A 23930-nucleotide genomic window follows, 5' to 3' on the forward strand; every position below is an offset into this window, starting at 1 on the left:
AAGATGTTAAAACCATTATACTTATATTTATACTTTTTATGTGTACTAATTTTGGAAAAAAATGCACCCTAATGATATTACACTTCCATTATAGTCGGAAAAGATATTTCTATCGATTATAATCACGTACCAATGTCGCCCAAACGAAAAGTCCGCTGTCAGTCCCCCTAGGGAGTGTCGCCGCCTGAACGAAAAGTTCACCGTCGGTCCCTCGGGACTGACGTCGCGGCGCTCAACGTGTTAATAGACTAGATCATAATTCTTGTCCATGTTTCGACGATACTTGATTGAATTGCATCGGTACTTTAAGAAATGTCAACAAGTAAATCTTATTAATACCATTGACAGCTTGTTCGGATATTCGGCACTTTAAGCCAATGCTTAAGAATTAATACGTAATGAAATTCATGTTCCGTGTTATATAAAGTCGTACTTGCGTATTCTATTTTTTTTATATTTATATATAGTAGTCATTAAAATATTGTACGCCTTAAAGTAACCATTGGCTTACAAAGAGAATAGGTTATTCAAGGGAATTCAAGAATTGCGATAGAATAGGTAATCGATATATATTGGATTTTAGCGTACGAGCGAATACTTTAAAATATAAAAAACATAGCATATACGGAAACACCGAAACTACATATTCTACACGGTACGAGATATTTTCCGTATTATAAATATAAAATACTAAAAGTTCTACATATTAAATATTCTCTATATATAAGAGAACGCGAGTCAAATGTGCTAAACTGTTAGTTTTTATTGGAAAAGATTATTTCAAAAGTTGCTCTCACCTTTGTATTTAAGCGGTCTTAAAAAAAATTTGTCTCTCTATCAGAGACAAGCAGTATTCACAAATTTCCTGGAGTACGAGCAGCATAAGATGTCGGTTGTAGATTACCTGCATAAAAATAGCTATTATTTGCATATAACTATTTTCATATTAGACGATGAAATAACTATTATATTTAAATTGGTACAGTCTAGTATAACGACGTATATTGGAAATTAATTCGAAAAAGGTAATAAAATATACTTAATCAACGATAACTTAATCCTTGAATCCAACAAATTATTCTGTTCGTCGCATATTAGAAAACTGTTGGCCAGAGCGTTATCTCATAGCCATTCGTGCGACCACGTATAGGTTATATTTACCAAAATTAATTCTGAAAACAGAATGAAATATATTTAATAAATAATAGTTACACTTTCGAGACTTACCTTAAATATCGCGCATCTGAAAGATATCGATGGAGCACTGTTATTTTATAGCGAACGATGCGATCGGTCGCGACGTTACATACGTGCATAAAAATTAATTCTGCGCATCTATGTTACGCAGCCGTAAAGTGGCTTGGCGCGAGACCAAGACGCGTGCCAAAAAGGGGAAGGGGTAACGGGATCTAGGGACTTTCCCCTTAAACGGCAAGAATTGGCGCGCCACCCCTGTACGATATAAAATTTGAATTTGTTTATCGCACTTTATACACGTACGGCTCTCGCAGAAGAGTTTACAATTTGATATCGTTCGCGTTGGCGCCGCTTTCCTTTCCGGTACCTTCAAACGACGTTATTACGTAACAAGGGACTCGCTTCCGGCGTCGATTAGATAGCGGTGCGACCAAAAAGACACAGAAAGAAACCAGTTTCTAAGGAGTGTCGTTAAGGGAAACACCGCTGTTCCAACTTTAGTATCGAGAGTAATTTATGGTTCTATTACGAATGTCGACATTTTTGGAACACAGTACCGCTAAAAATTGCGTTCGAAACGCAGGAAATTTTCGTAATAAAACGTAGTCGATTTTCTCTAACGAACTAACGAAGATCTCGACCAGCGACTATTTGTTAAGTCAGCGTATGCCCTTAATGCGGGTCGAGGTCTTTGTACATACAGTTGCTTCGGATCAATATGTAACATACAATACACGCACGAGTGTCGTGCAAGGTCTCTTGAAGATAAAAGGTGCGAAACGATGACCCTGTGCGACGATTAAAGCAGGTAATATAATATTTACAGGCTCGTTTAGATAGAGTCCTGTAGAATCTCGAAGCATTCGTGCTCGACGAACGATTCGAATAATCGAACTTTCATCGATTTTGTTCGGGTCGTCCTTTTATAAATTTTCGTCCGCGTACATTATCATCCGCGTACACGAGTATAGAGAAAGTAACTGGCGCACCTACTTTTACATTTGCATACGTATTGTAACACCAACTGTGCAATTGGTGTTACCTTGTCGAAGCTGATAGAAAGCACCTGAATGTTTATCTATGCACTTGATTAAAAGCGAAGAAGGACATTTATTGTTACCTTGGTCGTTATCGGGCCGTTATCTCAACTCGTGAAAAAGAAGCTCACGGTAGAGAATTTTAACACCCTTGTAAAACTGTTTCGCCTAATCAATTCGGCCGTTAAGATTAAAAGGATAGTACATTCTTCTACCTCCGTGCTCGATAAATTGCCGTGGCGTTTTGCGGGCAAGATTAATCATCTTTGAAGGAAGCCATCGAACAGTTACGAACATAATTAATAACCAATTGGAATACGTTACCTCGGGAAATAGGAACACGTCCTTCGGGAAACACGTACGAGTACATTTTCCTTGCTCGATAATTTTCGACTACGCGGCACTGCATTGCAAAATACGTCGAAATTTATCGTAGAAAGATAAGTTCGGGGAATAAGTACGTACCAGCCGCATACGCTCGCTGTTAGAGAAATTCATCTTCCCTAAAACTGTCCACTCGGTGTTCGAAAGATTACGAGAAAGCTTGTTCGATGTAACCGGCGCAAGCGACCGTTAAGAGATCGACCCAGTACGAACACCGAAGACAGTGTCGAACCAATGGAAAGCCTCGTTCAGTCCTCTCGAAGAAATCTCGGTTTCGTTTTCGTGGTATATCCCGATACGTGATTCCCAGTTATCGTTCCTTCGCGACGCTAGTTGTTCCACTCAGGGTGGATCCCCGACCGGCTGCATCGATCTTGCTGTTCGGTTTCGTTCGGGGGTTCGATGCACTTTTATTGTCGGCGAGATCAATCGGTGGACGCGCGATACCCTTTCGCGTGACGCGCGAGGGGCTGGGGTGGTACGGGGAAGAGAATAAAGAAAAAGGAAAAACGGAAACGAGAAATCACCGAACAATACCCGGAGCCAGATAACAGCACGAAGCGGCGACGACCACGTAGGTGGGGAACACGAGACACACGATGTGGAATAAATAGTGGCCTGAAATCGAGCGGAATTCAGTCGCACCGCTGTTGTACCATCGTCGTTGGCGTTTATTCACGACGAACTCGTTAGAGGTCATCGTGAAGTCAGCCGATCCTACGTACCGTCAGGATAAATCGATAAGTACCGGCGGGCGACCTGTTCGCGTTAGATCGTGGTCGGAGTTCCGCGAGAGCTGAACAAGTGCTTGCCGTCTTCGATTGATGGTAAACGAATTCTGTAAACGTAATCGAAGAATGCTACCGTTGCTGCTGTCCCTGGTGTTCCCGCTGGCCCCCGTACTCCTGGTCGACGGATTCTTATTCGGGTACTTGACACGCACGTTGATCTCATTGTTGGGATGCCTTGCGAACGATAACTCCGTCTCTCTCTCTCTCTCTCTCTCTCTCTCTCTCTCTCTCTCTCTCTCTCTCTCTCTCTCTCTCTCTCTCTCTCTCTCTCTCTCTCTCTCTCTCTCTCTCTCTCTCTCTCTCTCTCTCTCTCTCTCTCTCTCTCTCTCTCTCTCTCTCTCTCTCTCTCTCTCTCTCTCTCTCGTCTCTCTCTCTCTCTCTCTCTCTCTCTCTCTCTCTCTCTCTCTCTCTTTCTTCTCTCTCTCTCTCTCTCTCTTTCTCTCTCCTCTCTCTCTCTCTCTCTCTCTCTCTCTCTTCCTCTCTTTCTCTCCATCTCGTAAATTCAAAGTAACCACGTGCTGCGATTCTCACGGACGCGACAGTGCGACGATACGCATATTTACAATATCATTGGACGATAAACGTCGCGAGTGTTGGCAAGCGCATCCTGTGGCTCCTGAAATACCCATAAAACGTTCAAGTTCAGGACTGAAAATATCTTATCTAATTCGTGTCATTGGCCGCGCTCGACTCCCGGCTCGCTGGCACCTCGTGTTTCTGTTCACAGTTTCCGACCGGTCACCTCCAAAAACGAGGACAGACAGGGATTCGACGTTTATTGGAACGTGCCCACTTTCATGTGCCACAAGTTCGGGCTGCGTTTCGAGAATGTCTCCTACAAATACGAAATCCTGCAGAACGCTATGGACGAATTCCGCGGCGACCGGATCGCTATCCTCTACGATCCTGGGATGTTTCCAGCGTTGTTGAAGGACTCGAATGGTAAATGATTCGTTTGTTACGCCTCGCGTACGTGACACTGGGACAACTTTGAGCGTTATTCAGGTGCTGTCGTGAAGAGAAACGGTGGTGTACCGCAAGAAGGCAACCTCACCAAGCATTTGGAAGTCTTTAGGGAGCACCTGATTAATCAGATCCCGGACGAATCGTTCCGTGGTGTCGGCGTGATCGATTTCGAGAGCTGGAGGCCAATCTTTCGACAGAATTGGGCTTCCCTTCAACCGTACAAGGATTTCTCCGTACAGATCGTTCGGAGACAACATCCGTTCTGGGACAGTCGAAGCGTCGAGCAAGAGGCGAAGCAGAGGTTTGAGAAATACGGGAGACTCTTCATGGAGGAGACACTGAAAGCTGCCAAGACGACCAGACCGTCCGCCAGTTGGGGATACTACGCTTATCCCTATTGCTACAATCTGACACCGAACCAGCCCAGTTCGCAGTGCGATAAAACCACAGTGCTGGAGAACGATAAGTATGCGATTCGACGAGACTCGAGGCGTGTTTCCACCTAGGTAACGTGTAGCGTGCACCAGTGACGCGCTAGACAATGCTGCGTAAAAACAGACGAGATTGGGACGATACGCGATATGCTGTACTATAAATCGCGCGTGAATAACAGTGCTACGAGTCGACCGAGAGTGGAAACTTGCCTTCAGGGTCGACGCAGACCTGTGATTTCTTTCCGTTGCGATGACAGTCGAGCCAAATTGTTGTTTCGCGTTCGATTCCAATCGTGGTTGTATCTTCGGATCGTTCGATTTAGCACCTTCCGACGTACGACCCGTCCTCCAGTTACCGTTAAAAGTCCCTCAAGGGCCAGACGTAACGAGATTACGAGAGACACTCGTCGAGATTACCGTACCTGGATCGAAATGTGTCAATGCCAAGTTGAAAAATTCAACTCTCTTTCCCCGGTTACATCTGCCTTATCTAATCGTTGGCGATAAGAAGTGAACCAGCATCGTCGTCCGTTCCTCTATTTCAGAATGTCGTGGTTGTTCGAGCTGGAGGACGTTCTCTTGCCCTCGGTGTACTTGAGGTCGAGCCTGACCAGCAGCGAGAGAGTCGGGCTCGTCGGTGGTAGGGTGCGGGAGTCTCTGAGAATAGCGCGGCAGACGACACCCAGGAAAAAGGTTCTTCCCTACTACTGGTACAAGTACCAGGATCAGAGGGACGCGTATTTGAATAAGGCGAGTCCATTCGTTTTGAAAACATTTTAGGGGAACGAAAGATGCGTCACCTGATAACGTCCCGCGGGCCGGTCTTCAAAATGGATTTATCTTTGCAGGCTGATCTCGAGGCCACTCTCCGCAAGATCTCGGATCTCGGTGCGGACGGTCTCATCATTTGGGGAAGCTCCAACGATATCAACACCAAGGAGAAGTGCCTGCGGTTCGAGAAATACCTGAACAACGATCTCGGTCCTGTTGTCGATCGCGTCCGACGAACCGCGTTGGGCTTGAACCGGTACAACGAGGGTAATCCTGTGGACGATCCTGTGGACGATCCTGCGGAGAATCCTGTGGGGAATCACGTGGAGGTAGCCGTGGTCGATCAGGTTTAACGAAACACCGGAGACTAGGATCTTGTCAAAGAAACAGAAAACGGAAATGGTACAGGGTCCTCGTTGGTTTCTAATTCTCGCGCGTACGATTACCGTAAGCGAGCCAGCCGCGCGGACGAGGCTGCTCGACCTTCGACGGAGAAAGACGCTGGACGCCAGATGTATCGCTGAAACCAAAGACGAAACCTAGACGAGACATTGCTTCGCACGTTTGATCGCGCGAACGGCCAGTTGTCGAAGCAACGATCGAAATAAATTTCGAAATAAACCTACGAAGAATCGTCTCTTTCATTTCTCCCGGCGATACTCGGAACCGTCCGTAATATTCCCGATCGTTTCCAGGTCCGCGAGATGCTCGGTAAACGATTCGGTGGATCCTTCGCGTGGCACCCCCTGAAAAAACCACCGAGAAAACTAGCGGTCGGAGCTCGCGACGAAGGCACTTGAGCGCTAGCGTACGACAAGTTTTACTGGTTCGAGGTGTAAGGCCTCGGGCGATCTTGCTTTTTACAGTACACACGACGTCGTTGTAGAGGTAGTCAAAGATCTCTCTTGCTTACCGTTGATCCCTCTCCCCTCTCCATCCTGTTCGGAGAGCGATCCTTTCTCTTTCTGTTTTCCCGAGGATACCTGGAGAAACTGGGAGAACGAGAAAGACAGAGAACGGAACGGGAACGGCGCGGAACCGAACGTACCGAGTAGAAGGAGGAGCTGAAGGAGACTCCGGTGGTGGTGGTGGTGGAGGTGGAGCAAGAGGAGGAGGAGGAGGAGGAGGAGGAGGAGGAGGAGGAGGAGAACGGAACACGAGAGATCGGCAGCACAGTTTCGTGTTCAGCTCAGCTCGGTTCGGCTCAGCCTCGTATCGGATCTTCGTGTTTCGAGACAAACCGTTCTTCAAATTTGTCCCTACAGATCGGCCCCCACCGATCCGATAGTCTTCGCTGCTGGGACAGCGGCAGAGGTCCGTACGAGCATCGAGTGAAAATCGCGCGAGCAATACCGTTTTATTTCGTTTCGTTTCGTTTCGTTTCGTTTCGTTTCGTTTCGTTTCGTTTCGTTTGTTCGTTCGTTCGTACGTTCGTTCGTTCGTTCGTTCGTTCGTTCGTCCGTTCGTTCGTGCGTTCGTTCGTTCGTTCGTTCGTTCGTTCTGTTTACCGATCGTTCATCGCCGAGTCGTAGAGTGGTGCGTAGTTCGCGACGTCGCTGACGTACACGGAGGTGAGTGACAGTTTCTTTGGAAAAGCCAAGGCTGTTTTGCCGCACGCTGGTTGGCAGCTCGAGATCGTTGCCAGAGTTGCCAGACTGTGATGTGTACGCTACGAGACACCGCGCCACGAATGATTCGATCGCGAACATCGTATCGAGGATTACTCCGTAATCGTAGAAACGGATGGTTAATATTTCGAAAGTGCTTCCGGCAATGATGGTCCCGCGAGACGATCCACTCGATTCTTTCGAGCGGACACTTGAACGGGCCAACCTGTACTTCCGATGAACACGAGATACGCATACTAGTATTTTTCTAACCTTTCGATCGAAAGAATTCTACAAGAGTTCGTCGTCGATCGGGTTTCTTCTCGCGCGATCGTTCTTTCCCGAGCGAAAGAAAGTTAGCACCAGCTGAGCACAGTCGCGGTGATCACAGGCTCTTAGAGAGACCGTAGTCGAGGGACAGGGACTCGGTCGGCTAAATAGTTCAGAAGCACCAAATCCAAACCGTTTTGCCCACTAATCCTAATACCAGACCCTATTCTCGAGTTAATGATAGCTCTTCTTAGACGCAACAGTTAACTTCCAAAGCTGAACCGTTGCGCGGTAGCCGACTCGCCATCGGGGTCCTTTCTAATGAAGACCTTTTGCGACCGAGTGGACTCGCCACTGTGCGGTTAATTGGCTAATCTCGAAAATATCCGAGCGAAAACGCAGTGTATCGACTCCACGGGTGTCCGCGGCGATCGAGAGAATCGATCATTTCCGTCGATCGAGTGCCACGAAATCGAGACTATCGTCGAACGAACGCGTTGTTAATATTGTTAACCGGTCCTCCCCTGTCTCCCAGTCCCCCAGTCCCCAGTCCCCCTGCCCCCCGTACCTTGTCCCCTGTCCCCTGTCCCCTGTCCCCCGTTCCCGGACAAAGTGGTCCGTATTTAATTACATCTTACGGTGCGCTTATTTTCGAAGCTGCGAGTAGTCCGACTCACGCCTTTCGAGTAATTAGACGTTGTAGAAAATAGAGAATAACGCCCTCGGTTCAATCGGTGTTTCGAACCACTCGTTACGAACTCTCGTTCAATCATCTCTCTTCCGTTTGGGAAAAGAAAATTTACGCATCCGTGTTTTCGTTACTGTCCACCGAGCCCCGAAGCTTCTTACCGCGAACGTTCCACCAGTAGGCTGTGTAGCCCGTAACGAACCATGAAAAATCTGAGGTGCTTCCGGGGGGTCCGTGACACTTGATACCGATATCCATGAGGTCAGGCTGCAAGGGCGACCGAAACTAGCTGTGTCATCCGGCAGCGGCATGGTGTTCGCGCCCCTCGGCTAACGGGTTATCGGTTACCAGAAAAAATCGTTAAAAGAACAAAGTACAAATTGCCATCTCTCGGTGGAGGAGGAACACCTAGCAACTGGTATATTGCGAAATCGACCGAGATAAAGACTCTCTCGGCTCCCCTCCTCCTCCGTTCTAGGTGTTCCTTTTTCCTCTTCGATCGATTTCTTTCTTTGGCAATCCTATCGAGGGGGTCGCTTTTCAAAACGGATGCTCCGGTGATAAAGAATCGAGAGAAGAGAAAATCGGATCGAAAGGGACGGGGAACTCGCGGTCGTTGTTTTCCTTTTTCTTTTCTTTCTTTTTTTTTTTTTTTTTTTTTTCATTCGCTCGTTAGAAGACAGGGAAGACGCGGAAAGAGAGCACGAGAGAGCTAGTAGCGGCCAGGCTCGAGGAAGACGAAAGGGCCCGTTTTAAAGAGGCGAGCATTAAAAACAACAATGTCATTACATTTTAACGACCTGTTCTTGGGCTCTACCCTCCCTTTTAAGAACGTTCGTTTGCAGGTATGTGGTCCGCGTTCTCGCGGGGGCCATCACACCGGGAGAGAATTTTTAAAGCGGCGCGCACACCGACTTCTCTCCTTTTTTCGCGAAAAGCTCTCGCGTCGCGGCTCTGTCCAATCTCGACGCGATCGAAAAAATTTCCGCTCGATCGTGACTCGGAAACGCGAGATCGACTTCTTGAAATGATACATCGGCCCCGTGAGAAATTACCTCGCGGGTGACATCTTGACGGTCTAAGGGCCAGCCGCGAAAACGGCCGCGGGTCGGACATCGCTCAGCGTCGAGGCGCTCGGGCGTTGAAATTTCAACGGGCTTAAAATCGTGATCTAATCGAGGGAACGAAGAGGGTGCGAAAGCAGCTTAATCCGACACTGGCCACTGCATAGGACCCCTCCAGCTCGAGTCCGTACCTCTCTCCCCGGGCCGATCTTTCCCCACGCAATCTGGGCATGCCGTGCAGCTCGCGAAGAATTAGTATGGGCGAAGTAACAAAAGCACGAGGAACAAGCGCGGGGGGCGTGCGGAGAGTGGCAGCGAAGGAGGAAGAAAAAAAAGGAGCCGAGATGGCGCCACACGTCCAGCGTGTTTTCGGGGCATCCTCCGGTGCTGTTGGCAAACTCCTTTTTTTTTCTTCTTCTTCTTCTGCTTCTGCTTCTTCTTCTTCTTCTTCTTCTTCTTCTTCTTCTTCTTCTTCTTCTTCTTCTTCTTCTTCTTCTTCTTGTTCTTCTTCTTCAGTCCCTACCCTCGCTTCTCTCTACCGTTCCGTCTCGTTTCTTCTCGTCCACGCGGGTCACTGGTCCACTCTCTTGCTTCTGGCGCGTTGTGCACCCTCTCCCGGGGCCGATTCCTTTTTTATTTCGCTCCCCTTCTGGACCCTCACCCTGCGGGCCCCCCTATTAGTTCGGCCACGGCACCGTATTGCCGGAAAAAAACGAAAAAAAAAAGGAAAAAGAGCAAAGGACGGTCGCGAAATGCGAAATTGGGCTAGACCAAATCAAGAGATAAGGATTTCTCGTTAAAATGGAAGACCGTATTGCGTTCGAAAATTAACGTTTAATCTGCGGCAATAATCGAGGCGCATTCTTTGAACGATCTTCCTCGGTGTGTATTTCCTCGGTGTCGATATACGTAACGGATGATTTTCCGATGTAAACGAATCGAAGTCAGCTTCTCTTGCGCTCCTTTCGTGACAAGGGATTTCGAAAATAAACGTCGACGGTGTACCCGGCGACTCTAACCAAATATGGTTGCGTTTAGATAAAGCCGAAGGCGATCGAGAAACTAGTACAGTTGGTACCGTGAGCTCGAACCCGCGCCTATTCGCCTTCCATTGGTCGAGAAACTTGAACCACCTTGCTTCTAGCGATTTTTCTTCTTCCTCTTATTTTCTTTGTTCCTTTTCGTTTACGGCAAAGTACTCCGGCAAAGAGATCATGAAATCTCCGTGTACCCGAGGTGACAGGGCCGTACGAACCCTGGTGCAATTGTCTCCTAGACACCAGCTGCTATTGTCTCCCATTTTGTTTCCGGAAATATCTTCTATCGTCACGTGTCTAGTAACCAGGTTCCAAACATTTTTCCACTCCGTGTGTACTCTGCGTATACTCGGCATACTATATAATAGGAAGCTATTAAATTGACCGGCGAAATGCTCTTGGATAGAGATAAATTATAATTATAATTTTTAGAAACCATAATTTTCATTGGAAACTGGAAAACTAAAACCCCTCTTGTCCATGTAACGTTCCGTTCGCCAACGTAACCATTTATAGGGTAACCTATAGTAACTCAACGACCGGCGCTCCAAATTTACAACGATTCTCCAAAGCGCTTACAACACACGAATTTCAATATTTGTAAACTTTTAAATAGCATTAGGACGCTGAGCAAATATTTCGAATAAAAATTCTCAAAATCGTACCTTTCTTAATTTTTACGAACTATCGTACTGGATCGGAAAAGGCCCATGCACGTTGAACCAAAGATTAAAGCGACTCTTTGATCGGTCGCTAAATCATTTTCCTTTCGGTCGATTGGTCAGAGACCAACCAAGGAGTCCTGGAATCGGCCAGTCGGAGAGGTCCCTAAATCACAAACTCCTCGAGAATCTTGATCGTTGACTCTCCGCGTGTTCTCCGTTCGATCGTCCAGTTTGTCAAACATAATTTTTTCCCCCGGTGGGGTGAATAGTCCGAATGAAATATGAATTCCGGCGCGTCACGTTCCGCGGACTCACGCCCCCTCCCCCTTGGGCCTGTCATAGGTGCAAAGTTCGGAAGAATGATTTTAATCCCGCGCTTTTTAAAGGGATCCCCCGGGACAGCGACGGCGACGGCGACGGCGACGGCGACGGCGACGGCGACGACGACCAAACGAACAGATTCCGTTCGTGGCGTGCACGAATCGCGGCACCCTTTGTGCCGGCCCGCCTAGGCTCGGGGGCGCGTCAAATTTGGTTGAAAATCAAATTAATCTCGCGGCTGGGCGCAGGTCTCTCTCCCGTTCCCTTCTCTGGCTCTCACTATGCCCGGTTGCTCTCTCGCTCCCTCACCGTCGGTCAGACCGTCCTCGTTCATCGTTCCCAAACGACACGAGCAAATCGAAGGAACGGGACTGAGAGGAAGGTGGAGAAGGAGGTGGACGCGGAGGTCCTCCACGCCACCGACACGGACCCAGAGGCGAGAAGAGAAGGTGGCGCAGCAACAAAGAGCTTTGGACTTCTGGCTGCGACCCGGCCAGGGCCGTATTTATTTCGATATCCTTTACCGCGGCGACCCGCGACTCGGCTGGAACACTTCTCAGAGCTATACCGACTTCGCGCCGGAGTTTAAATAATCATTTCGCGCTCCAACGACGGTTCATCGTTTAGGTTTGTTCAGCACGAGAGAAACTCGATAAATTAATATTTGTATACTTTTTTTATATTTTTCGTTAGATCTTGGTGACAGTATTATTGGTAAATTTTCAAGATTTTTCTGGTGAAAATGAGCCCAAACACGACCTCCTTTGGATTGTTTCCGAATTTGCCGAATTTCAGGAATGCGTGTCGCGTTTCGACTCGTTTTCATCGAGAAAACCTCGATAATTCCCATTCGTACAGACACGGGGAAAAGTATAGAAATTTTTATCCGTCGTTAATGATCGATACTCTGAGTAACGCGCTGACTGTTGTTCTCTCTAGTTCTCTCTCTAATTCGCTTCTTTCATCGAGGGGTACACGCGAGGTGAATACAATTACCCACCCCGCTTTCGAGTGGACTCTGACGTCGAATTTGTAACCAGGATGGTTGAGATTAAGCTTTTCGACCCATATGAATTAAAAATGTTGCAGCTCCGAGAGACACGGTGTAGAATATCGAGTCGAAAACATTGAGAGTTGTAGTAAAACTACAAGTTTTGGGTTGTCGTGGATGAGACTGTCGTGGAATAATATTCCATTAACAGATCGAGGTCGTTGAATATAACCCCACCGTATCGGTTGCCTACACCCCCCACCTCCCCAGTTTATTTGTAACGCCATCGATTAAAACTGTGACCACAACCTCGTACGCAGCGATACCGTACGAGAAGCGATACTTTCCGATATTGTTCTCAATCAAGAGAGTGGTCCTGAACGATCGATCGAACTTGCGTATATAGTATAGTAGCCAGCACATGGAATTAAGGCTATCGTGTACCGATAATGTATCGATTAGTTCGATTCAGAAGCCAAGCCTACCGATAAGATATGCTAATTACCTCGTGGAACACGTTAAGTACAGTTAAATTCCAATTACCAGCTATTTTTACTTGCCTCGTGTACAGAATTTATACAAGGTATTACGCAAAGATCTAACTGTAACGATTGTAAATTTCCAAGTGAAAGGAAACGCGGTAATACTGTTTTAAATACCGAATCGAGATACGAGCCAAAATTTATTTTACCCCGATCTCGATTGCCTTTGTGTTCGACGTAGCTAGGTTTGACGGTATTCGGGGTGTAAAGAAGCCAAAGGATCGTGGTTTAGATAGCACGGATGAAGTGGTACTTATTGTAAGTCGTGAGACTCATCCGGATTAAGTGCGTCCCTGTTGCATCCTACTCGTTCATTCAAATCTCCGCTCGTAGGAATAAGATGGGCTGCCGAGCCATGTAGCCGCACACCTTTCCTCGCTGGCACGTACAGGGTGATTCAACAAAAATCAACCGAGAACCCTAATTTTCGGGGTATCGTGTGTTTAAGCTAATTTGCGGCAGGTGTCACGTTGTAAGGAGATACAGCGCTGCGTGTCAACCTTTCCTCCTCGATATCCGTTGTTCGAATAATTGTAGCCCAAATATTGTCCATGGTCTCGCTTTTTGTTTTTTTTTCAATTTCTAGACTATTCGCACTATTAACATCTAATTCTAACACCAGAACATGACAATTATGGAAACAGAGATGCAATTATATTCATAAATTAATTTCCCTTACCATTTCCAGTGTTAATTAATACAGTTTCTTAGAATTTTCACGATTTTCAGGACGCCCCCAATTATTACATTTTCCAAAGCAAAATATTACTACAGTTTAAATGGTTCTCGAGCGTACGGTTAATCGTACGATTAAGAAAAGTTCTTACTCGATCTCGAACGATTCGATTGTTTCGGTTGAATCGTATCGCCTCGAGTCTTCTCTCATCGACGCTACGCTAGCGCGTCTTTTCGCCTACTCGCCGTTCTTTTCATCTACCTTGCCACGCGGTTTCGAGTACTCGATTATCGGCGGACCAAAGTTCCTTTTCGCGGAACGCTCTGCAATCGTTTCGCAACACTCTCTCCTTTAGCGTTGCACGATCGTAATGTCGTCTTGCGCGGCAGCGAAACTGCTTCCATGGTTCTCGGAAGTCGTGGCGTAAGAAACCGTAGACTCGACGGCGTGAGAATAAAGTGGGACGAAAACCACGCGGAAAAGAAAAGGCGTCGTTCCACGAATGAAGTGGTGGACGAAGAGGAAACAGAGGAAGAAGCGAACCAAGAAGAAGAAAAGGCCTCAGGAGTCTGGAATTGAAATGCATCGGAGGGGAACGAAAAGTTGATCCTCTCCTGGAAATACCGGGGACCAATTGTCCAGAGAGGGACGAGATTCCTTCTGTTGTCAGGAATTCAACTCGCGAGTCCAACGACAAAGTGAATTCCTGAAGGACGGAGGATGCACGGAGGGTTCCCGATGCTCCACAGTTAAATGGATCCGAGATTTCTGGGGCCCCGAAAAAAGAGCCCCGAAGCTCTCGTAATTGGGCCCGCACATCCTTTTACCTTGTCGTTCGTACCACTTGTTCCCGCTGATCTCCCAAGGATCAAGAAAGATCGTACGATGAGATTGACGCTTTTTTCCGTCGCCATCGATTCGACCTGTCTATATATGTATATACTACGCTTCTCGTTCCTCTGTTCTCGTTGATGCAGAATTATCGCTTCATTACCGTTTGTTCCCGACTACGTTATTAACTACGTTCATTGGGAAATCGTTTCCCGATAATACTTCATCGCTCTATCCACCGTGTTTCATTTTCAATTATTCCTCACACTTTGAGCTGGCTGTTCTTTCCACTGTTCGGTCTTTCTTCGTGGCACTTTGCGGCCTCAAAAGAGTTTCGTATACCGCCGGAAAGAGTGCATCCCGTATTCAAGCCTCGTACCCCAAATCCAGCGCTATTTATGGCCAGGACGTCCACGAGAAAGTCTCCTCTTTCCCTTGATCCTCGTAGACCACGGGGAATTCCGTTATCTCAAAATCTCGGCGACTTAAAATTCGAGCATCTCCGCTCGTCGAGAATCAGGGAATCGGACTAACGATTTATGAATGGGTCCGGTCCTGTCGTCGCCAATAGGTAGATTGCTTCTCTCTCTCTCTCTCTCTCTTTCTCTCTTTTTCTTTCCCTCTTTCTATTAACCCCGTGTTGGCCGAAAGACGCGACGCGGTCCCAGGAGTTTACGAGAGACCCCTGTACGCACAGCTCGCCGCGCAGCTCGTTTTAAACGAAATTCACGCCAAGGGAAGAAAAAAAGAAAACGGAAGAGCAGCACGGAGAAGCGGCATCACGACAAATCCCAGTGACGTAATTTCAGACGGTCGTCGAACCTGAGACCTCGAGAGTCACACCACGAGAGAGACCCACGACGACTTTCATTCATTCGGGGTGGGGACGAAACGCATACGCCGTGCACACGTGTACGCCGCGCCTCGAATCGCAATCGCGAAATCTTTCCAACCCGACGATACCCAACGATACCCAACGACAACTCGTTCCCGCACACCAGACAGAAAAAGTTTGGTCCGGTGGTTAGAAACTTGGTTTTTCTCACCTGGCAACTGTTTCACACCGACGCTCGATCAGTTGGAAAGATTTAGATACACTTGCACGTACGCACGCACGCACACACACACACACACACACACACACACACACTCTCTCTCTCTCTCTCTCTCTCTCTCTCTCTCCTTGCACTGTTTCAGAGATGATGGGATCGACGTGTCATCTGACGGTGGCGATCCTCCTGCTCGTTCGGTCAACCCTGCTGCTTGCACATCGAGAGCACAAGGTTTATTGATCTTTCTGTATATTTAGACGTTACTTTAGTTCGGTTTCCTATTATCTCAATGGAGTAACGTTACCGCGAACCTTGCTTTTAGGTCCACAACATCGTGCTGTATCCGGATAAACACAGCTGGTGCAAGACAACCCCCATCAAGCAAGTAGTCACATGGCCGCAATGTTCCTCGCAGGAGTTGGACAACAATGTGTGCGTCGGGGCTTGTTTCTCGTACATGGTGCCCCACAGCGAACCTTCGGCACCCGGTGACTTGATAAGACCCTACTGCGATTCTTGTCAGCCTCTGGACAGCATATGGCACACGGTGAGCGAACGAACAGATGTCATTGCACGCTATAAACGTAACTTGTCACTTGGGTGCTCGTTTCCAGGTCACTCTAGACTGCAAGGACGAAGAGAATAACTCGATAACTATGCAAAAGAAGGTTCAGATCATCACTAATTGTTCCTGTAGCTCGTGCATGGAAACGTCCAGGATCAAACCGGACTACAACACCCTGCTTCAATCATTGACGGAGGAGAACCTGGACAAGAACGTGAACGTTGTCCACGAAACGCCGGATCTGTTATTGAATCCTAATCTAAACTCGTCGAAGAACACCACCAGGGACGGTGTACAAGCTAACGAAAGATTCTTACAACTGTTCAAGCAGCTGAAGGACTCGGAAAAATTGGGCGAGTCGGGGACCAAGGAACTGTTCTCGAAGTTTGACGAAGACGTCGATCTGGACAAGCTGAGGGAACTACTGAAGAAGTACATTCAAGAGGAGGAGAGACAACATCAGCACCAACATCAGCATCAACATCAGCACCAGTCATCCGGGAAGCAGCAGCAGCAGCAGCAGCAGCAGCAGCAGCAGCAGCAGCAGCAGCAGCAGCAACAGCAGCAGCAGCAGCAGCAGCAGCAGCAGCAGCAGCAGCAGCAGCAGCAACAGCAGCAGCAGCAGCAGCAGCAGCAGCAGCAGCAGCAGCAGCAGCAACAGCAACAGCAACAGCAACAGCAGCAGCAGCAGCAGCAACAGCAGCAGCAGCAGCAACAGCAACAGCAACAGCAGCAGCCGCAGCATCACTCGACGACGACGGTGCTTCATCGTGGTCCTCATCATTCGATGGTCCTGGACTCTGACGTTAAAGAGAAGATCGACGTGGAGCCGCACTATCTTCATCCAGCAGTGGCTGGTCAAGAAATTAGCTACCACGATAACGTCCTCGTGGACAAGGATAAAAAGAAAGATTTCTGAATGAAAAGAGGACGATTCCTCTCGCCAAGGAAAACGCGTGACTGGTCTATTTTAGACGTCAGACTGGTCCAGAGTTAACAGAAGACATTATTGGTATAGATGAAAATGCTCCGCTCGTCGTACGAGATCGTTTCTGTTTCTTTTTCCGTTAGGATCGTTCGTTGCCTAGTCCAGTCTACGGTTAGTTATCTGATTCAGTTCGATCACTGAGCTATTATTCGACGCTCAGTTTGATCCACTGTAAATAGAGACGGTTTTCGTTTTTCTTTGTTTTTAGTAGAAAAAGGATGACGCTTTGTTTTGTATTGTACTATTCGTTAAAATGTTATGTGTTATCGTCGAAGAGTAAACTGTTCGATTAGATTTACTTGGATTGGGCAGCAGGTGTCTCGTTTGAGTTTTATTGTTCGAAGATAATATTGATTTCTCAATCGCCATTGGAAATTATGAGAGGGAAAGAGACGAGGGGGAGGGGAGAGAGAGAGAGAGAGAGAGAGAGAGAGAGAGAAATGAAATTCTAATATATATTTAATTATTATTATTATTATTAGTTAACTATTTAACATACTCGCGCGTCTAATAAAGGAATTTACATCCGTTTATAATTATCCCTAACTCTCACAACTGACAGACATTGTAAACGTCCAAAGACGTTTCTATCTTGTTGACTACTTCGAAGCGTATATTGTATCCATTGTCTCATAGAGAATAAAAAAAGAGTCGGCACAAGATAATTTCCTAGTGCGTTCTCACTCGCTGTCTTCCAGATCTCCAAATTATTCGCGATCTCATCGGCTTCATAATCTGAGAACACTTGTGTGTTTCGAGTCGTAGATTCTAAGAAAGATAGCAACTTGAAACCCCAAGTGTTTCCAAACCTCGAGAATCTGAAATCCTCGTGATTCCTTCGTATTTTGATTCGAGAAGATTCAAATCCCTACGACCGAGTACTCCGAAAACTTTGAACACCCGGTGAACGATTACTCGCGATCTCGACAAGTGGTGAAGGGACAATACAATTTTTTCACGTTCGAGAAAGAATCGTACAGCAAAATAAAAATAATATGATATGTATAATATTAGATAAACACGTGCTAATTCGTCAAACAAATCTCGACTTTGATTACAGATCACGCGTGCTATCGACAAAAAATGATTTCATCCGATGAATCCGGTATGTATCATCCAAAGATTGTATTCTCCCATCTGCATTTGTATACACAATTGTAATGCACGCGTTAGTCGCCCATAGACACGTTCGACGTTCACGACCTGCGGATTCCTTTGATTTTGCGAAATGTGCACTTTCCGTGTATACAATATGTCGTCGAAAAAAATGACGAAGCTATTTCATACTCACGATTACGTTTATTTCCTTCGCCTACAGGGACAGTCGGAACGAAGCTAAAAGAGAAAGGAAGGTTGAAAGAAACTCCATGTCGAACGTAGACATTCATCAAGTGTCCGACTTGGCAAATCGTGCCATAGGTGTGCAAGATGGAATGTAAATAAAACAATTAAGAGCACGGCCAACGTCGTGCCGATGGAGGTGAAAACGAAGGCGGACGGAAACTCAGAGATCGGCAATTCGAAACAACCTTTCGCGATACTTTCTCCTTCAAGCGATACGAAAACGCGAAAGCAACTGCGAAACTACGCATTTCACCTAGCAAGCGTCGAAAAAAACCATTCAACGTTTATTGTATTCGATATTATACCGGGCATATTCTATATTACAGTGTCACGAGTCGAGACAACCGAGATAAGCGAGCTTCGCTTACGCGTACGTTCTTCTAGGAATTTCAATATCCATGTTCTACCAACAGAATGTGGTCTCTATATATATATATATCTGATCTTACTAGGTACTCAAATACTCGATAACAAGATGGAAATAAATTGTACGATCTTCGGAAAGTACAGCAAAGCCTCCATTATTCTGTAACAGGCAATGACAACAATCGTGATACATCGGTATCGGTTTCGGTTTCGGTTCTGGTTACGACATAATATTATATCGATTCTGTATATTATACCAGTTCCATACAATACTATATCGGTTCCGTATAATATTATACCAGTTCCATACAATATTCTACCGATTCTGCATAATATTATATCAGTTCCGTATTATATCAATGCAGAAAGAATTGAATGGAAAGATAGAACGATAGCACGTAAGACCGATACATAGGTGTCTGTTAGAGAATCACTGTACCTAGCGTAACCTAGATCCAAAAGTGCTTCACAAATTTTTAATAGGCACCAATGGTGTACAGAGGTGTATACATTGTGAGGAAAACTAGTTTCAAGTTCTAATAAAAAAATTTGGTACGAATTTGTCGAGCGTTTCATCGGTTATTAGCCAAAGAGCCAATAACTGAGCTCCAAGATACGGAGATACTAATTGTTCGATCGATTATGAACGGAAACAGCCAAATATCCAGTTTCAAAGATACCAAATAATCGTCTAATTAATTATTATTCGATCGTCGATGACGCTTTTGGTTGAATACAAAAGCGATCTATTCGTTCGAGTTTTTTGCATTTGTTTAATACTTTGGCCGAGTCATCTTGCAGATTCTTTAACGATCAAAAGTTCATCTTCTTTCGCAAGTTTAGCATTTCTTTTGCCAAACGAAAGTTAATAAAGAAATAATACCACTCGCATTACATATCGCGTAAAATACACATTCCGGTTTAACATTATTATTTATAATTTTCGAAACAGCATTGCTAGAAATAAAAAGCTGCATCCAATTATTTATTTTTATTTCCTAAACCAAACTTTTCGTAATAATTATCGAAACTTTCGCTCGTCTGGAAAGTGTGCAGACAATATTGTAAAACTGTCCTCGATCGATCGTACTCTCGAGAAACCAACAAACAAAGTCCTCCAACGCTACTCCCTGCTCATGGTTTATACGTTTATCGGTTCGAAGCAACTGATAAAAAACCGTTTACATCGCAAAGGGTCAGGTCCGCCCCGAATGAATTATTTCAGGGCCCCCTGTCCGGAAAGGGGCGATCTCCGTCCATCGAACATTGTCCGTTTACGATTTCAAGAGACGCGGCTCGCGATCATCAGATCGTTGAGATAAGCGGGGTCGGCGGTTCGACGGCGTCAACCTCAGCGGAGGAATTGTCGCTGATAAGGAACGGTTTAGGCCAATCAGCGGCGGCATATCCGATCGCTGGTACGAAAGCGATTTCGTAGCTTGCCGACTCGGGGTACTCGCGAGTGAAGCGACAGTGTTGCTCGGCGCTCCGTTGCGCGTCCCTGCTGCTTTTCTGCGCGGTCGCGTAACGTTTCTCCTCGACGACGCAGCTGCGCGTGCCACTGAGAGACGAACGATCCCTGAAAAATGTTGCTCCGTTGCTGACCGAAACGAAACAGCGACGCGACGCAACGCGACGCAACGCAACGGAACGCAACGCAACGCGACGCGACGCAACGGCCCGGTGACACACGATGCCTGGCAAGATCCTGGTGTTCGACTACTTCTAAATGACCAATTGTCCAACAACAACCATTGACAGAATACCATCGTGGATAAAGACAGATTTCGAACGAACCTCCTCCGAGTAAAGGATGCACAACATAAACGGTAGGAGTCTGTTACTTTCGAAGTATATACGCTTGACGGTTACCAAGGTTTCTTGTGTTCGGTGATGGGACTCCACAGAATGGGACCACCATACTTTGGACGGTGCGTAAGTTTTTCAACGAGGTGATTGATTCTCAAGGGAGGAATTACAAACCATCGAAATTCTACCCCAATTCTTTCGATACACTCGAACCTTGGAACCCAGAACTCCCAAGATCCGAGAATCGAATCTTTGAATCTGAAGGATGATCGAGAATTCAGCGCTAGCTTTGCTATTCCGTCTACAAGCTACGAAACGACATTCGTTTTACTTTATATCTTTAGCGATTGTACGTCCGTTTTTTCGTGCGGCGAAAAGTCGCTCGTCTGCATCGGACCTTAGAATTTATAAGCTTGTAGACAGTTTGCGGTTCGAAGAGAAAACAACTCGATTGTGAGAAGATTTCGGGATTCACGTAATGTCGGACGAATCGACGATCCAAGTTTTTAGGATTCTGTGGCTTGAAATCCGGAGCTCGAACAATTCGAAGGATCGAGAACTCTCGAACTCTAAATCTGAGGAAGGAAAATTTGAAATCAAATATAGGTGACGAGTCTAGGACCGCAACGAACTTAACATTTTCATACCGTGTCGTGAACCCTAGTATGTGCTATCGTACACATAGCTTAATTATCTATGTATACACACGGGTCACAGGAGTTGTAAGTTTATCGAACACAGCGATCAATGAATCATATTCGCGACACCGGTAGAAATAAGCGGTTTGTTTACGAGCAGCCGGTTCCAGGTTTAAAAGTAGCGGTGAAACTTTCTTCGATGTCAATCGTCGAGCAGTCTCCGCGATCGCTCGACGTTGCAACAACGCTGGGCGATGACCGAGATCGATGATCCGAATGAGAACGATATTTGAAATTTTCTTCGAGGTCAGCGTGGCTAGACAAATAACGAACGTGAATATTTCTGCATCGCTTCGCTCGGAATACCGACCACCTGTACGAATAACCGTGAAACGTAACATTTAGAGACACCGTAAACATAACGAAATCTCACGAATCGGAGCGAATCTACTCATCACTACGAAGCCAAGTTATCGTGTATTCTGTGCGACGTCGTTTCAGATAATAGTAAGAATATTGTATCTCGAATTTACATTCGATCATATTTCGGATTAGACGAATTTGTAATACATATCGAGATACGATAATGTAATTTGTAAGAACAAGTTGTTGATTTAAAAGTTTATCAAAACTGATGAAATTGATTCGAGATTTGATTTTGTGACACGTTTTTCCAGCGTGGCATACAATGTGATACATTTTTTATTGCCTGCAAGTATCGACTGAGCGCTGCATTCCAGTATTCAAATTTCTCGTTTGCGCAACTTTTAGCGCAACGTAACAACTTGCATGCTCGTAAGATAGTCGAGTTTTTACTCGAAGTAAAACTCGAAGTAAATTAGAAAGCGAAATAAACTATTAAATATTTGTCGAGACTTCAGAAATCGCTCGAGAATTATATCTCGCTCCTTTTTTCTCTTCGTACACTATTTTTCTCTTTAAACTGTGCAAAATAATATCTTGGACGATAATTTCAATGTGAGTAATCGATCATAGAAAAGAATCTATTTTCAACAGTTGTTTACATACGATTAGACGGTTCGCGAGTTTGCGATTCCACGATTTCTTTTCAAGAGATCTATTTTCTTTTCAAACAGAAGCGTCTAAAAATGTTCAAATCTAACGATTCTGTCAAGTACCGTCATTCCTTCGAAACAATTCGTCAATTAAAATCAACCGTCGCGTTCGTAACGAACAAATTTATTGAGCAGCATTTTCGACTCCACCGATACTTGACAGATTATTGTCAGTAACGCTCGGATGATACGAATTTACCAGTTTTGCACAGTTTGTACGATTTTTTTTAAATATTTTAAATAAATCTTAACGAGAATTAAATTTGATATAAAAAAGTTAAATATATTTTTTCTCTACTTCTACTAATAACGAAAAAAAAACTAAACGTAATCTTATTCGTCGCATATTTAAATCACATTTCTTTCACTCGAGTTACTTGGGTGAAAAAACATGAAAACAATAGCCGTTTTAAACTAGTTATTCTCTTCGATTAAAATGGTATTAAAGTGATGCGTCGGGAAATATTGTGATGTATTCGTCTCTGTTTAATTTTACAAGAGAAAAAGCCAAGGTATAATACTTAATTTAACATTGTTTCGAATGCGTACATGCGTGCATAGATAATTCTGAAAATGTCGATTCTTTTCATCGTGTAATCTTGGCGGTATTAAGTGAAATCCCTTTATCGGGAGAAAACTGCAACGATATATGTACATATGTAGATACATAGCGCGATCATCACACCCGTGCTGACGACATTGCTAGAAATCAATGCGCAATACGTTTTCATGAAATCCGTTTGTCGGGGAACCGTAATATCGTTTGAGATAATCCGATATGAATAACGAACATCTCCGTTATCAAGGCATCTAAGCAAACTGCATGGTTACAAATAACAACTTCACACGCGAAAGATTACGATTCATTATCGTCTGTGAATATATGATTAAATTTTGTCCAATGACGTCGTACGTTCCTATCTTTTTACGAATCGACGACATTTTCACGCCTATGCGTTCGTTTTATCGGACTTACAAAGCACATGGAGGTCCAATTCCAGATAACCCCAAAGGTTAAACACTGCCGACGAGCATCTTTTGCAGGTCAAGTAGTTTTCCTTCTAGTCCGTCATTGAATAAGAGAACATAATAAACCTTTACACCTGCATATTTTTATCGTACCTGAAGCATAGATGTTTTATTCCTTTATTTATATTATTTAACTTCTTCGTGACACAAATGTAAATTGTACAGACGCACGAATAAAGGGTGGATAAAACAAGAGTTAATATGTCGTAAATGTGTAAAAAAACTAGGTGCAACTGAAATAAAACCTAATCTCAATACAGATACGTTATTCGGAATCAAGTGAAACGTTTCGAACGAGTGAATTTATTTGCGTCGTTTCTCTTTATTCGATTTCAAAGTCGAATAAAGTGATATTTATAGTTGGCAAAATGGCAATCTTATACGTGTGCAAATTGTTGACCGTCGAACGTCCTTGAACAAAAAAAGACACATTTGTTCGCAAATAACGATTATTAATATTAATATTTTTTAGAGAGAAAAGAAAAACTCTTTTTAAACTTCGTGCGTACCCAATATACGTAACGACGTACGGTTACGATTGATCTTAAGATTTCAGCACATTCGTTCGAAAATAACGATTACTAATTTTAATCTATTTCAAAGAAAAGAAACATTTTCAAGTTTCGTTCGTAAAATCGGTTCTCATGTTTCACGGTACAACGTCGCACTCTCGTAAATTTAATTGTGTTCTAAAATTCAAGACCGATCGTTTTCCTTTTTCTTTCGTTTTCCTCTTAACGTGGAAAAGGACGGTCTGGATTCACAGTGAGTCGTTGATAATAGCGTCGCTA

General features: G+C 45.2%; 3 protein-coding genes across 5 annotated transcripts in view; 2 read left to right on the forward strand and 1 right to left on the reverse strand.

The window, feature by feature from the left end:
- Positions 1 to 1309, reverse strand: part of LOC143154360 (uncharacterized) — a 109266-nt gene extending 107957 nt beyond the window's left edge. The window contains exon 1 of one of the 2 annotated variants that reach the window (XM_076326447.1): positions 798 to 1309. The gene's annotated coding sequence lies outside the window, so the exon portion shown is untranslated. Of the gene's footprint in view, positions 1 to 130 lie in introns of both variants that reach the window. The other variant, XM_076326454.1, reaches the window with a different exon arrangement.
- A 565-nt stretch (positions 1310 to 1874) lies between these two features.
- LOC143154361 (hyaluronidase) lies at positions 1875 to 6195 on the forward strand. Of its 2 annotated transcripts, none has more exons than XM_076326456.1 (5): positions 1875 to 2005; positions 4137 to 4351; positions 4415 to 4841; positions 5355 to 5559; positions 5658 to 6195. In XM_076326456.1, exons 2-5 carry the CDS (start codon positions 4207 to 4209, stop codon positions 5931 to 5933), a joined length of 1053 nt encoding a protein of 350 aa, XP_076182571.1. In that variant the 5' UTR covers positions 1875 to 2005; positions 4137 to 4206; the 3' UTR covers positions 5934 to 6195. The 2 variants fall into 2 exon arrangements, with proteins under 2 accessions (XP_076182571.1, XP_076182570.1); XM_076326455.1 differs by lacking the exon at positions 1875 to 2005 and adding an exon at positions 3270 to 3546.
- A 573-nt stretch (positions 6196 to 6768) lies between these two features.
- Positions 6769 to 17542, forward strand: LOC143154252 (uncharacterized). The gene is made up of 4 exons (XM_076326202.1): positions 6769 to 7151; positions 15470 to 15555; positions 15647 to 15871; positions 15939 to 17542. The coding sequence occupies exons 2-4, from the start codon at positions 15472 to 15474 to the stop codon at positions 16806 to 16808; spliced, it is 1179 nt and encodes a 392-aa protein (XP_076182317.1). The 5' UTR covers positions 6769 to 7151; positions 15470 to 15471; the 3' UTR covers positions 16809 to 17542.
- Positions 17543 to 23930: the final 6388 nt, after the last annotated feature.

The sequence above is a fragment of the Ptiloglossa arizonensis genome, chromosome 14, assembly GCF_051014685.1.
Source record: "Ptiloglossa arizonensis isolate GNS036 chromosome 14, iyPtiAriz1_principal, whole genome shotgun sequence".
Classification (NCBI taxonomy): Eukaryota; Metazoa; Arthropoda; class Insecta; order Hymenoptera; family Colletidae; genus Ptiloglossa; species Ptiloglossa arizonensis.

What these genes read in the sequence shown, in the direction of transcription:
- LOC143154361 (XM_076326455.1), top strand. Translation starts at nt 3,443, where the DNA reads ATGGTAAACGAATTCTGTAAACGTAATCGAAGAATGCTACCGTTGCTG. An exon ending in GTCGACGGATTCTTATTCGG is followed by an intron (nt 3,547 to 4,136) that starts GTACTTGACACG and finishes TTCTGTTCACAG; the next exon opens with TTTCCGACCGGTCACCTCCA. An exon ending in ACAGTGCTGGAGAACGATAA is followed by an intron (nt 4,842 to 5,354) that starts GTATGCGATTCG and finishes CCTCTATTTCAG; the next exon opens with AATGTCGTGGTTGTTCGAGC.
- LOC143154252 (XM_076326202.1), top strand. Translation starts at nt 15,472, where the DNA reads ATGATGGGATCGACGTGTCATCTGACGGTGGCGATCCTCCTGCTCGTT. An exon ending in TTGCACATCGAGAGCACAAG is followed by an intron (nt 15,556 to 15,646) that starts GTTTATTGATCT and finishes CCTTGCTTTTAG; the next exon opens with GTCCACAACATCGTGCTGTA. An exon ending in TGGACAGCATATGGCACACG is followed by an intron (nt 15,872 to 15,938) that starts GTGAGCGAACGA and finishes GCTCGTTTCCAG; the next exon opens with GTCACTCTAGACTGCAAGGA.